Source organism: Tachypleus tridentatus, chromosome 7 (assembly GCF_004210375.1).
Source record: "Tachypleus tridentatus isolate NWPU-2018 chromosome 7, ASM421037v1, whole genome shotgun sequence".
NCBI lineage: Eukaryota > Metazoa > Arthropoda > Merostomata > Xiphosura > Limulidae > Tachypleus > Tachypleus tridentatus.
In genome coordinates, this window is record NC_134831.1 from 125,715,728 (window position 1) to 125,732,123 (window position 16,396).

The 16,396-nt window shown below is 30.3% G+C and overlaps 1 protein-coding gene across 2 annotated transcripts in view; it reads right to left on the reverse strand.

Moving 5' to 3' along the window:
* Window positions 1-16,396, reverse strand: part of LOC143256532 (hemocytin-like) — a 157,067-nt gene that overhangs the window by 46,031 nt on the left and 94,640 nt on the right. For both annotated transcript variants that reach the window (XM_076513879.1, XM_076513878.1), the window contains exons 47-57: window positions 15,528-15,682; window positions 14,238-14,384; window positions 12,265-12,412; window positions 11,922-12,008; window positions 8,571-8,795; window positions 6,961-7,058; window positions 5,770-5,917; window positions 5,044-5,109; window positions 2,720-2,995; window positions 1,787-1,962; window positions 1,438-1,536 (exon numbers count right to left, since the gene is read on the reverse strand). In XM_076513879.1, the coding sequence (XP_076369994.1) occupies window positions 1,438-1,536; window positions 1,787-1,962; window positions 2,720-2,995; window positions 5,044-5,109; window positions 5,770-5,917; window positions 6,961-7,058; window positions 8,571-8,795; window positions 11,922-12,008; window positions 12,265-12,412; window positions 14,238-14,384; window positions 15,528-15,682 (1,625 nt within the window). The remainder of the gene's footprint in view (window positions 1-1,437; window positions 1,537-1,786; window positions 1,963-2,719; window positions 2,996-5,043; window positions 5,110-5,769; window positions 5,918-6,960; window positions 7,059-8,570; window positions 8,796-11,921; window positions 12,009-12,264; window positions 12,413-14,237; window positions 14,385-15,527; window positions 15,683-16,396) is intronic.

The window sequence follows — 16,396 nt, forward strand, 5'->3', positions numbered from 1 at the left end:
CCATATATCTGTCATTATGTAACTGACTTCATGTATAATTTGGTATGTGCAAGTATTACATGCTTTATATATCTTCCTTTTTTAATTTGCTTTAATATTGTTAAAAAATATTTCCCCATCAAACCAATATAAAATGCTTTAAAACCATGATCTAAAAATCATATATTTGGTTATTATTACTCAAATCCCACAGATCAGATAGTTCAGTCACAAAGAAAACAAGACAAAACCACTTTTACAAAGAGACCCATGATAAAAATGAAGTATTTAAAGACAATATCAGACTTTTAAAAACACTAAATTCAGTCACTGTAGAATACATCATGTCAACTAGACACAAAATAAATTGGGAAAAAAACAAAACAGAATTATTGACCACAGACAAATTCTGGAAGGAAAGAAAGAGTAAGGAATTCTTTCTCTTTAAAAAAAATAAAACCTTCACTAAATAGAGATCCTGTGATTACTCTTGGGTAAATCTACATGAAATTTCTCCACAAATCAGAAATGGGGATATATCATCCAATCATTGCACACCCTTAACAGTCCACCAGATTACTACAAAAAACGACAATACCAAACAAATACTGATCTGAAGATGAAAGACAGAAAACCTTTGAAACATCACCCTCCATACATGTTTCTACAAGAGGTAGTTGACATTCTTTCAATTAAATTTTATTCAACATTATGAGTGACTAAAAATCAGCTTAAAAGATATAACAACAGTTAATCAAGTGCAGTAGCTATTCCAATTTTAAAATAAAATATCTAACTTCATTTGCAATCTTTTCTATCAATCATATGCAATTCATACACAATGTCAAATCACAATCAGATTAAAATAATTCCTTTGAATGCACAGTCAAGAAAGAAGGTTGTTCACATTATAAATAACACTGCACAACAAAGTTTTTGCTTCTTGAACACTGTTGGGTGTTCCTTATAGATATTTAGCTGCTGATCATGAAAATCACATCCAAATTTGCCAATCACTTACCCTTTCATCTAAATTTTCAGTTACACCAGGACATTGCTACAATGGAAAAACGATATCAGGGCAACTGGAATCCGTCAATGCTTGCTGACTACTGTTGGACATTGCAATGTGATGCACCGGACATTGAATACAAACGAAAATCAGGTGCAAAACACTTTTAATTATGTTGAACTTAATAGTATGTTAGAAACACAAATGCAATTAAATACATTATTGCTGGTAAACAGTTAACTGTCTATTTCTCAGAGTTCCTACGTGATGAAGCAAAACCAAAACTATATTTGTGTATACCCACCAGGTACCTGTCGTAATCAGCAAAAACTTTTCAGGAAGCAAAACTTTTCAAAAAAATTGTTGTGCAGTGTAATTGCATATTATATAAATAGTTCTTTCTTATCATGAACCTAATAAATTAATAAAAAAGAATCTGAACTCACAGGCTGACAAGGTTGACAAACTTTTGGTGCGCAGCTTGATCGTCCACCAATCACACACAGGCATTCTTGGCAGTCTGAAGTTTCAATTATATCACTTTGCTAATATAAAAAGAAATGAAAGATTTGATAAGCAAGTATGCACACCATCACTTACCTCAAGTATTAACAATTGTTTAGTAATTCCAAGTTTACAAGCTGAGTATTTTTTTATATAAACTGGTATTTATTTGTTCTATACACAGAAGTACACACATACATATATATATTTATTTGTTAAGTATAAAAATATACAGACATAAATTTAACTTTTAAAATAAATTAGACTGCACTCCTGATGAGTGATACTTACACTGTATATTTTATCTTTATGAACACAGACACAATCTACAGGGTCAATACAAGTTGTACCATTACATACTAGTCCTTCTTGACAGTTCAGTGGGCATTTTTTGGCCATTGCTTCTGTTAGTTCTGGACATAACAGTACAGGTTGCGCCGTAGTTGTTGCGTATGTTGAAACAGTACCTATACAGTAAATGATGTATACACTAAAGATCTTTTGAAGGAAACCAATAAAACAAAACAAGTTGAGTGAGGTATTCAAGTGTCTTTATCATACACACAGGTAGTACAATCCTTACTAAAAAAATATGTTGTAATATCCCTACCCTGAAAACAAATTGATTGATATTTTAGTGAGATCACATCAAGTGTAAAGCATAGTAATTCTTGTAACCTTCCACATTATATTTATCTGATCATTTGTACTATAAAATTTTAATGTTATCCCTCTTTCTATATTAATGAAAAAAAAAGTTAATTTTTCATTACTTCGGTCAAGGACATTCGCTCAAGGATGACAAACTGTTCATTGAAAACACCACGGGGATTGTCCTGAAATGCTAATCTTATAATCTTATGTTTCATTTGTCGTCCAAAATAATTGACTGCCTCAAGGTAAGCCCCATCAAGAACTGGTTTAAGGAGAGCATTACTAACTCCAGTAGTTCTTGAAACACTTGATCATTAAGGTTATAATACCACCTCTTTTTTCCTGTTGTATTACAAACCAGAAGATCTCTGTGGCTATTATATGTTACACAGATTTTAAATAACCAAATAGCAAAACTTAAAAAGGTTCTTTTTATTCAACTAACTAGTTTTATGCTTTAAGTCAGTGAATAAACCATTTATAGATAAAGCATCTTAAGATATTTAAGTCTGTTTGAAAGAAACTTTAAAACATAAAAAATAATTATTATAAAAATCTAAAAAAACACACCACAACTCCAACACTTGATTCGAGCTTCGTAATTCAAACACAGTCCATCTTTCTGCTCTTCATGAAGACATTTTAGACCCCAAGTGAGGTCGCAGGAAACCTTCTGTCCAGTGTTACGATAATTCCTACCAGTAGAGTACTCTCTGCATTCAATTCCTACAGGATTACTACACATGCCAGTAGCAGCAATGATATCACTTATTGGTTCAATATCACCTAATTCACTGGGTTTAGGTACTGACAAGCTTACCCAAGGCCCATATTCAACACAGGCTTCTGTAAATTTCAAGAAAAAGAATGTGGCAAGATTCAAGAGATGCTTTTGGATTAATTAAACTGAAAGGAACTAAAAAGTTAAATTGGCATCACATGTACAGTTGAAAAATGTTAACTATTTAACCAATTCTTTCGTAACTTGAAGTCAAGAAATCTACAAAGAACATGATTATTGCTAATAGCCAAATGTGTATGATAAATGCAGTATCATACAATTATAGTTACAAATAAAAAATGTTTACCACAGAACAAGTTATGACCTTTTCATATGTTTAAATACATGTTTTGTGATTGTTTGAATAATCTTAAAGGATTTTCGTACTTTTTTTTTTAATACAGGGTTTCATTAGAGTTCGATTTGTTTCGAATTTTGCACAAAGCTACATGAGGGCTATCTGTGACAGCTCCCCCTAATTTAGCAGTGTAAAACCAGAGAGAAGGCAGCTATTCATCACCATCAACTGCCAACTCTTGAGCTACCCTTTTACCACCAAACAGTGGGATTGACTGTCACATTATAACACCTCCACAGCTGAAAGGGCAAGCATATTTGGTGTGAAGGGGATTCGAACCTGCAACATCCAGATTACAAGTTGAGTGCCTTAAACACTAGGCCATGCCAGGCTGTTTCATTAGAGTTCCATAGAAACTCTGGTCCTATAAACACTTCTAAAATCTGAAATTAAACAGTGAATTTTGCAAAAATAATTTACCCTTAGTAGTGTATTACAATATTTTTTTTTAATGTAAAGACTTAAAAGCCATTGTATACCATTCATTTTGAAACTAAAATATTTTTCCCTAATAATTTCCAGGATCTATGGTGTGTGGAATCTGACACATCTTTCAGTAGTTGTGGACAATCTTTTTTGATCACTGATAAAATGAGAACTTTTGGGGTATAAGAGAAGAAAGGCAGGGGATTTGAGCATACCCAATTATCCCCTCGTGCATGTCACTGTAAACAACTAATATAAGAGTAATTTGAAAGATCAATATGATATTAATGCAAACAGTAATTCATGTTTATCTGTTAATTGAACACAGGTTTTAACAAGATGTTTCTAAAAAAATAAGTGTGTTTGTGTGTTTTACTTATAGCAAAGCCACATTGGGCTATCTACAGAGTCCACTGAGGGGAATCAAACCCCTAATTTTAGGGTTATAAATCCGTAGACTTACCGCTGTACCAATGAGGAACGAAAAAATACAAGTAAGACCAGTTAAATGTACTAACAAATTGATTAATGAGTATGTTTTTGTAAAGTGATTTTGGAATTAGTTTAACTGTTGTTAAAATATTACATAATTTGTGTGTGTGTTTTAAATCAGGCTTGAGATTCTGTGGTTTGCAGAACTGATATCAATCAACTATATTTTCTTCTTTAATCTAAATCTAGATTTAGTTTTACAAAGAAGTCAAACATTTTAAAATGACACACATTACATTCAGCAAGAACAGAATCCAGGGTTATTTTTTTAGTTTATATTACAGTTAATTACACTTTAATTACATATTACATAAATTTCTTACAATGTCCAGCTAATATAAATCAACTACAATGAGAAAATTCAAGAACATTCGTGATTGAATTATTGTTACAATGAAGACTTCATTTCATCTCTACTAGTTTGTTTTCATCCTAGAATACGTATTATTAAATAAATGAAGATGAACTGTAACAGGATCTTATAATGCAGAAGAGAAACAGATGTAGATGCATCAGAGAAATGTAGAATACTAACAGAGTGATGATGAACCAGATTAAAATGGTAGTTAACATCACTAGGAAATCTCCAGATACATCTTCAATTTTTTAAACTGTAAAATGTTATGTCTGATATCTATAATGAACTCATCAAAAATTATATTAGGATTTAGAAATACTGCCTTCAAATTGCAACAAGTAACTGATAGTTATTATACAATATAAAAATAAAAGATCTCTGCAACATCATGAAGAATGAGAAATCTATAAAAATAACCATTAAAGTTAATTAAATTTTAATGTAAAAATACTGCATATAAATTATAGTTTTTATATTACCAGTTGTTGTAGTAGGCACAGGTGGTGTTCCAGTATCAATCAGAGGTGGGATAGATGCATAAGTTTCTGTAACAAGTAGCATTTATAAAAAAATAAAACAGACAGACCACTGAATATCAGATAAGTAAATGGTATGAAAAACACAATTTGAAATTCTTATGCAATAAAACAATATTTTAATTATCGTATCTCAATAATATTGTTAAATTCTCTTTGAAACTTGATGCTTATAAATAAAAACGTTTGCTTAACAATCAACAACAAGCAGATTATTCTCTCTCTAGTCCTTTTTATTAGATTTTATTTTAATTTCAAAATCCTTATGAAAAAACAATACAAAATAGTTAACAGTAAAAACATTTAAGTTTTGTACCTAACAACTGGAATCTCATAGAAATACAGATAAAAAAAATTAGGCCTAAAAATTACTGGCATAAAAACAACTTTTGTAACAAAATATTACTTGCAAAATCCAAAACCTTAATAATGCATAATAGCCAAAGAAGTTAGCAAAATGAACCTAAAGAAAATTTGGTATTTTTGTTCACAATATTATCTGAAACTTAATTTTGAGAAAGCACATATTACTAAATCTTTCCATTGCTGCTTCAATAACATAAAATATTCTTTATCAACACTTCTTAAAATTTATTTAGAGCATAGATTTTAAATAAAATATCTATAGAATTAATCTACATATTACTATAGAAGAAGGATAAAACAAACCATATGGGTGGTAGCATCCAACTAACTCCATTCTCAAGCCAATCCTCTCGTGCCAAGTGAGGGGCACAATTCTAACATATCTGGCAGAAGCAGGCACTTGAAAGTGATGAATAACTGGGGTGTTTCTATCACTGTTACCTGGAATCTTCTAAAGTAAATTATGTAAATAATTTAAGAGATTAAAATCATACAAATGTGACAATTATTAGTAAAATGATTACTGTGTATTTAAAAATATTTTTTTAAATATTTACAATTTTTAGGTTAAAACTAAAGCATACAAGTTACTTAAAAAACTTATAATCTTTTCTAAATCTTGTGAAATTTATTTTATTGCTAAGTGGAAAGATGGACTATCTATGCTGTGCCCACCACAGGTATCAAAACCCAGTTTTTAACATCATAATCCTTCAAACTTACTGCTGAACCATTGGTGGGATATCTTTAAAAGATGACAATCTAAGAAACAGCACATTTCATAACTTGACTTTTAAATCACCAAATTAACCACATTTTTGTACATCACCATATGTGTATTTCACAATTTGCTAATGTAATCTTTTATCAACTTATTGAACAGAAAGTATCATAATATTAGCTTTGCATTAACTGAAAGTAAATTGAAATACCACAGTTATTAATGATATTCATAGTACAGCAATTTGGTTTTCGTATTTGACAGTTTACCACTAATGTTTACACAAGAATTTAAAAGTTAAGAAAAGTGCAAATTCTAACAAAATGGAAATCAAAACTAAAATTATTTTAATCCTTTTTCTTTTTCCCTCCCATTTTAATTTCCTTCGTCCATGAGTATTTGAAAGATTTAATTGGACGTGATTATAATAAAAAAGATCCTTTTCTAGAAAATTAATATACTGATTTTCCATCTAATTTACAAATGAGTTGATTCTAGTAAGAGCTCTAAACCTTCTTTTGCTTTGTTTTTTTATCAGCAGAAAAGAACCTACTTTATACAGTTCCTAATGTAAAAAGCACTAAATATCCAAACAAGTACATAAAAGACATTAGTATGGAATGTCTATTTATCACATGCAATCAATTTTATTATTTTCAACAGATAACTAGTAATATACAACACACATTTCAAACACATATGATCTTAAAATAAGTAGGTTATTGTATCACACTGCAAGGAAAATTAAACTTTTAAAAGACATATACTATTACCTCTTCCCCATCCTTTCCATACAAGGGAATCCAGGCTTCAGTGTCATTACTAACCAGCATCATAAATGAAGTGACCCATTCATCAGCATCATCACGACCTGCAGGGAAAAAACAACAACATATTTTCTTGAGTTCTGAATTTTCAAAAAAATTGTATTTATGGATCAAAAATAATACATCACAGCCTTCACAAAAGAAGAGTGAGGTGTGGAAAGTTAGTTACCATCAAAACATGAGCCAGTCAGTAATCTATGTTCTCACTGTCCTTATTCTAATAAATCTTTTCACACTTCGTCTTCAGTATTCATCATACTTATCAAATGTTTCTGAAACTCTCTTTATTATTCATATAACATTTAATTTCTGTAGAATTAAGCTTGAAAACAACCACAATTAAGTATTTAGAGACCTTGTGCATTTTTAAATTGTGTTTTACTTCCGTGTGTCAGTTTATTGTTCAATAGCTGTGTTTTATCTTTGTGTGCCAGTTTATTGTCCTGTATTTATAAATATATAAATTAATTAATTTTTCAATAGTTGTATTTTATCAACGTGTGTCAGTTTATTGTCCTGAATTTCCAAATGTATGTATAAATTAATTAACTTTTCATCAGTTGTGTTTTATCTATGTGTGTTAGTTTACTGTCCTGTCTTTCTTAACATATGTATATAAATTAATTTACTGTCCTGTATTTCTAAATATATATAAATTAATTAATTTTTCGTTGTTCATCAGTTGTGTTTTTGTCCTGAATGTCCAAATGTATGTATAAATTAATTAACTTTTCATCAGTTGTGTTTTTTCTATGCGTGTCAGTTTACTGTCCTGTCTTTCTTAACATATGTATATAAATTAATTAACGTTTCATCAGTTGTGTTTTTCTATGTGTGTCAGTTTACTGTCCTGTATTTCTTAACATATGTATATATATTAATTAACGTTTCATCAGTTCTGTTTTTTCTATGTGTGTCAGTTTACTGCTATCTATTATGTCAAGCTCTTAATTCTCCATGACTTTTGTTTTATCTGTGTATGTGAGAATACTGTTATCAGTGACATATTTAGGTAGAGGCTAGAGGGGGTGCAACCCCAGGGCCCATGGTCTTAATGAATGCCTGTTGGTAATTTTTATTCTATGTAAACTTACATGGGATGTAGGGCCCACACTAACTTAAATCTGTTATTAGCTATTATGGATATACATACATATGTATGTGTGTATTAGTTTGTTGTAACCAAAAATAAGCCAAAACAAAAATAAATTTAAAAAATGAAAAATTCTGCATTAATTAAAAGGATTGTTTTTAATTTATTTTTGTTTCTGGTTATAAAGAACTTATATAATTGGACAGAGGTTTGGATTTGCTGATTTTAATGTAGTCCTTTCTTTTGATTTTGTTTAGTTAGCTTTATCAGTATTAATTTTCTCTAAAAATATATATTAACGGTCTTGGTTATCTAAGGGTTTATGACAAGATCTTCTGAAGAACAAATGTAATCAATATTAAAACATCTACTAAATTAAAACATACAACTGATTCAAACATCAGGATTTCAAAAGATTTTGTTCGTGAAATAATTCAAAATACAATAACAAAACCAAACAAACCTTGTGTGATAACGCCCGTGATGGTACGAGGTGTTCTAAAATCAATTTGCAGATACTGGTTTTCATCACTGGTTTCAGGAACCCAGCCACCCATTTTACCATTGTCAGCAACGGCATCAAGTCTGACTCGGGATGGGCCACTGTTAGCAACTGCTGATGACACTGAAATCATGTCATCTGACAACATTCCATTTTCTAAGCCCATGGGATCAGAGCACTCTGATACTGAAAGAAATAATAAAAGTTTTACTGTAATTATACAGTTCGATTTCACTGGAACCAGATTTCAACGTTAATAGAACAATACGACAATGTGACTTGATTAACTATGTTTTTGAATTCTGTGCAAAACTCTATGAGAGCTATTTACACTAGCCATCCTTAATCTAGCAGTGTAAGACTAGAGTAAAGGCAACTGGACATCACCACTCACTGCCAACTCTTGGGTTACTCTCACCAACCATTGGAGGAATTGACCATCACATTATAATGCTTCTTTGGCTGAAAGGGCAAACATGTTTGGTATGATGGAGTTTTAAGCCCACAACCTTCAGATTATGAGTCAAGTGCCTTAACCACCTGGCCATGCCAAGCTGATTAACTGTGTAAAAACTTTATGTTAAGCAACCAACATTAAAGAGTGCATGTGGTAGACAACAAAAACTGTCACTTGCTGCAGCTCATTCTAATGAAAAACAAAGGCGGATATGAAACCCTGTAACTGAATGTAGCAAGTCTAACAAATTAAAAACATAATAGAAAAATTATCACTCTTTTTCTTTTGAAATTAGATACTAAATAATACATTAAGAATATGCATACCCATGAAATTTCTTTTGAAACATAATGATAGAGTAAAAAATTTAATGATTAATAAAAAGTAATGATAAGCAAACTAATAAACTACATCCTATTGATACATGTTTTAATAATATGGAGCTAATCCTACTGATACATGTTTTAATAATATGGAGCTAATCCTACTGATACATGTTTTAATAATATGGAGCTAATCCTACTGATACATGTTTTAATAATATGGAGCTAATCCTACTGATACATGTCTTAGTAATATGGAGCTAATCCTACTGATACATGTTTTAATAATATGGAGCTAATCCTACTGATACATGTTTTAATAATATGGAGCTAATCCTACTGATACATGTCTTAATAATATGGAGCTAATCCTACTGATACATGTCTTAGTAATATGGAGCTAATCCTACTGATACATGTTTTAATAATATGGAGCTAATCCTACTGATACATGTTTTAATAATATGGAGCTAATCCTACTGATACATGTTTTAATAATATGGAGCTAATCCTACTGATACATGTTTTAATAATATGGAGCTAATCCTACTGATACATGTTTTAATAATATGGAGCTAATCCTACTGATACATGTTTTAATAATATGGAGCTAATCCTACTGATACATGTTTTAATAATATGGAGCTAATCCTACTGATACATGTCTTAGTAATATGGAGCTAATCCTACTGATACATGTTTTAATAATATGGAGCTAATCCTACTGATACATGTCTTAGTAATATGGAGCTAATCCTACTGATACATGTTTTAATAATATGGAGCTAATCCTACTGATACATGTCTTAGTAATGTGGAGCTAATCCTACTGATACATGTTTTAGTAATATGGAGCTAATCCTACTGATACATGTTTTAATAATATGGAGCTAATCCTACTGATACATGTTTTAATAATATGGAGCTGATCCTACTGATACATGTTTTAATAATATGGAGCTAATCCTACTGATACATGTTTTAATAATATGGAGCTGATCCTACTGATACATGTCTTAGTAATATGGAGCTAATCCTACTGATACATGTTTTAATAATATGGAGCTAATCCTACTGATACATGTCTTAGTAATATGGAGCTAATCCTACTGATACATGTTTTAATAATATGGAGCTAATCCTACTGATACATGTCTTAGTAATATGGAGCTAATCCTACTGATACATGTTTTAATAATATGGAGCTAATCCTACTGATACATGTTTTAGTAATATGGAGCTAATCCTACTGATACATGTCTTAGTAATATGGAGCTAATCCTACTGATACATGTCTTAGTAATATGGAGCTAATCCTACTGATACATGTCTTAGTAATATGGAGCTAATCCTACTGATACATGTCTTAGTAATATGGAGCTAATCCTACTGATACATGTTTTAGTAATATGGAGCTAATGGTAACTAAGATCATAACCATACAGAACTAAGGCTTTCATAATAACAGGAATAACTGGATATTATCAATGTCTTAGTAAGAAATAATGATGGTCAACATATCTCATTATTAATGGAATGGGGTAAAGTGAATTTTTTCTTACTGACAAGTACGAGAGAGGGGTGGAGGTAAATAGCAGAAGGATATGATTACTAGAAATTATCAGTCATTACAACCAATAATAGTGTGATTTGAATAACAACTTACTGTCAAGTACTGGGAGAGGATAATAATAATAATAGATGTGCATTATTACCAGTATTTATCATTACCTGCACTAATGAGGTAAACTAAATATGTGCCTTATTACAACTAATTATCATTATGTTTGTCATTCCACATCTTCTATCTTTAGGTTTTGGTAGAAATTAAACCTTAACAGTTTCTATAAATATAACATTTTACTTCATGTTTAATATGATATATTAGTTTTTTTAATCTAATTTCTTTACACTTGTAATTATAATGTAACACATGATTAGAGAAACCACTAAATTATCTTTCTTTACAAAATATCAGTATCACTGGCAGAACAGATGTTATGTTTCTGACACAGGTTATAAACACTAATACCACTTAAACTGCTAAAGCTAACACTGAACAACAACATTAAAAATCAATCTTTATTAAATCAAATTAATTTTAAATTTTAGATCACAAAAATATAAAAAATCTGTAAACAAACCTGACAAATTTACTATTCATTACATAACTGTCACATTTTTGTGAAAATGTAGAACATAAACACCACTAGTAAGATGATAATTACAATTAACAACACTCTCAATCAATGGCTGAAATTTACACACAGCCAGTATATGACAAATTAAGTCCTTTCTTTTGTTTACACATTGCTCCTAAGAATTATTTTGGCTTTAATAGCATATGTATGAATATACTGACTCATAAAAGGAAATTCAATTTACAAAACAGTAATAAAACTGTAATTTTATTTTAATGCTGCATTAATAATGCAACCTTGAGAGTTTAGTATTGGTTGTATAGAGTGAAAATTAAAAAAAAAAAAGACAAGTATTTTCAATAATACAGAGCCATGAGCCATACTATCTTACCAATGGTAATGGTGGTAGACATGGTAAATTCTTTCACACGTTCCGTCACTCTCGTGGTTGGAGTTGGAGTAGTAATGGTTGTAGTGGCTGCAAAAATGCCAAACACAATTAATTAATAAAACCAGGAACACTTATATGTGACTTGCATGTTACTTATTTCAATAAACATTTTGTTTCTATTTAGATTTCTTAATCTATTTTACACATGGAATTTGTTATCAGCGAAACTGATATCTGTCTGTTAAATAAAAACCTGATTATAACTTTACATAATCAAAGTCATGTCAAATCTTGAATATAAGATAGATAAACAGGGATTTCATATTAAATACAAAAGACTTACGATAAGGATGGAAACATCCCAACACTTCTAATTGCATGCTAATCCAGTTTTTCCAGTTAACTGGCAAGATACGCAAATACCTAGTTCTGATGGTGCTTGGAAAATAGTTTGTTACTTTAGTGTTGCTATCAAAGTTTCCTGAAAAGACCTGAAAGATGTAAAATAAATTATATTAAATTTTCAACATTAAGTAATTATTAATAAAATTTAGTTAAAAGTATTTTTATAGAATAATCATAATATTAATTTTTCAAGAACAGTAAAAGTTAAAGTTTTATTAATATGGTAAAAATAAAATTATATGTTGGAAAATAAACACCCACAGTTGGGAAGGCTTAACTAGATTTATGATATATAAAGAGGTTGACTATGATATAAAAACAATTTTGAATATTTAAATAAACTAGTTAAGTAACAAACACAGCCAATATGAAGTTGTATTGGAATGGAATGTATGAGAAGTACATTTTAAAATTCTATGGAATTTCATAAATAATGTGATATCATCAAAAACTGATCACTTTTAGTGAGGGTAAGTAATACTCTTTCCAATATAAAACATTCATTCACCCAGATCATAAAGATCTGGGACTTGGAATTTCAAAGATGGAGATATCCTTGGTAGTTAATAGCATTGCAGAACAATGGAATATGGATCAATTCTGGGTCCAAGGTCTTGTAAAAAATCTTTAACAAATCATATCTCAGCTGCAATCCTCATATGCTAGAAGAATTATGGAAAGTAGTAGGAACAATGGGATCTACTTTGAATGTGACAGTCTTGTAGTGGAGTCTTTAGTAGTGGCAAGCACATTGTAGGGCTATTGCAGTGTGGGAGGTCATTAGATAAAGCATGATCAGACATGGTAACATGAACAGTAGCAATGTGGTGAGGTTTGAAAAATCATTATAATATTAAGTATATAAGCTTTATGTATAAAAATATAATATAGTCACACATACAGAGGTTGAGTATGAAATATATACATATATGGATTATTTAAAGTAAAAACAAAACAAAACTTATTTTAACTCCATGAATAAAGCCTACTTATCTTTGCATAATAGAGCAACTGATCTTAACATTAAGCTCAGTGAAAACATTTCTCACAAATATACTTTTCTCTGTCAGTATACTAATTGTATAAAATACCTAGAAGCATTTAAACTAAACAGAACATTTGTTTCCATATCTGTTACTTATTTGTAAATATTAAAAATAGTGAATTTAATATTTACAAATTAAACTTATGAATAACTTTTATGAACTCAATTCTTCATTGCTATTATCTACATATTTTATAATGCATAAATACCTATTTTCTATACATTTTATAATGCATAAATACCTATTATCTGCACATTTTACAAAACATGAATACTTAAGTTCAAACTTGTACATCTATAATAAAATACAACTGTTTAGGTTTACTTAGATAATGTTGAACAATTTTTATTAAAATTCGTAATTTCAAATGAACACTAATATTTAATTGGAGCTATACATGGGTGGTTGGCATATTAGTGCAAAGCAATTAGGCTACCTGTACTGAACAACTGATTAAACATTGTGAATGTAAAATTATTATAAAATGTCAAAATAAACATAGTTAAAATGAAAACAAATATCCAAAATTCAGATAAAAGATTCAAACAGAATTAAAAAGACTAACAGATGATAAAAAGTTAAAAACACTGGGATGTTGGACAGTGTCATCATCACCACTGCCAATGACACTATCCAACGTCAGGAGTAAACCCATAGAAAAGACATATCTAAAATGTCTATATATTGAAATCTCTACTTCTCAACTTCTATTTTGACATAATTATAATGAGCCAGTACATAGTATTTAATTTATCTGATCAATCATTAAAGAGATATACTATTATAATTTATTTATAATACAGTTTTGACATTCATATCTGAAGAGATGCAGCATTGTTACTATTAATAGATGGTACATATCTACCTTGTCTTCTCCATTCACATCAGCAATGGTATTCCATGTCTTTCCATCATTACTGTACTGAGTCATAAAGGATGTCACCCACTGGGGCACTCCATCACGACCTTGGGTTATGACTGCTGTAACATTACGTGGCTCCATGAAATCAACCTGTGAACAATTATAATGCATTTAGACAAAAAATTTTAACTAGCAAAAAAAAAAACAAACAGAATTCAGATAAAACCAGGTAAAGTCATGGTAAAAATTCTGGAGATCAGTAGGTTTTTATATTGAAAACCAACCATAAAACTACAGGATTTAGAATATGTTAATTAGATAAAATAGCAACATAAACTATTTCTTAAAGATACTAAACTTAGATACAGTTTACAAAAGTAGTAGTAAAAATGAAAAGTATGCAACATAAAACTAAAATGTTCTTGAATCATAACAAATTGAAATTTCATCAATTACACTGGGGAACACTTTTTCAGTAACTTTGAGTTGCATTGGATATTTTAACTGATTCTGAAGGAGTTTTAGGCGCTGATTTCAAATCTGAAATTAGTTTTTCTCTACAAGCTCTAGTTTGTATGCAATTTGAGGTTAATGAAATTGTACAAATGTGAACTTGCATAAACCATGTATAAGCATATTCACGTCCATATATATAGATAGCTTCTAATATTTTGATCATTCTTCTTTTGTTTAAGATCAAACATGGCTTCCAAAAATAGATATCATTGCAGAAACAAGCCTGATGCCTTCTGCTACATATGTGGATGCTACACACTCAATCGTCAGAGACATAACATATCCTCGTTAGATGGCGTGCCTACAAGGCATATTTTGAAGTTCATCTTGGTGATCAAGACAAGCAATGGGCTCCTCATGTTGTGTGCCACAATTGTGAGGAAATGCTTGAGACTGGACCAAAGGAAAACGCAATGGTCTGCCTTTTGGTGTTCCAATGATTTGGCTGAACCCACCAACCATGTAACTGACTGTTATTTCTGCATGGTAAACCTAACGGGTGTTGGGAAGAAAAACCGACATAAGATTACATTATCCGAACATTCCCTCAGCTATTCGGCCTGCTCCGCACTCTGAACGAAAAATTAAAAAATAAATAAAAATGTCAAATTGCATAAAATCTGTAGCTTGCAGACAAAAACCGACTTCAGATTTGAAATCAACACACTCAAATTGACTATAGAAAAGTATTTTTTTAAATGCAACAAAATGAGTGTTCCCCAGTGTTATTAATCTCATCTGAATAATCCATTTCTTAAAAGCAGGAAAATTAATCACCTGTAAATATTGTTTATCATCAGATACAGCTGCCATCCATGAGTCATCACCAAGTCTGACATTTTCTGGTTTGTGTTTAGCATCATGACTTGATGAAGCAGTGATTTGAGAATCAGCTAACATTCCATCTTCTAGGCCCATTGGATCCATGCAAACTATAAGAAATTACAGCAAATCTAGTCATTCATTCTCATCAAATTTATGATGTAGATTATATGTAAGTAATTTAATTCATGGAAATGTACATGGCACAAGATTTGTTAAAAGCACCAAGATATACATATGCTTTGTTATATGTTACCAAATATTGCCATTTGTCCATGGCAATATACAGCTCACACAGTTTCAACAGTTGGTCTTCCTTTCCTGGCTATATTGTGAATGTAACTCGTGTACACAGGATTTGTGTTGTTTTTTGATTGGTCCTGGTGCCCTATGTTTATACATATTCCTTTGTTTTCCAACAATATTAAGTACAATGGATATCCCTATCTTAGAAGTTGTAAACCCATTCTTGATGCATCTTTATACCCTAAATCTATGAATAGAACCTCACACAATTTAAGTATACTGTAAAATGGTGAACCTGAACTAAATTTTTAAAATAACAATAGTTAGAAATATTTTATTGTATAACATATTTAAACTTTGCCTTCTTAAGGGTGAAAGATCAAACAATCCAAAAATGTATATTTTGGGTTTCTGTGTAGTTATATTTATAGTAATTAATATAAAAATTAGCACAAATATAAATTTTCATGTACCTAACACAAAAATGTTGGATTTGCCCATTTTCAGTCTTTTCTTGGGGGTAGATGGGAGATAGCTCACAAAAAAGATTTTTTTTTTAAATTTTGATCAATTCTTCA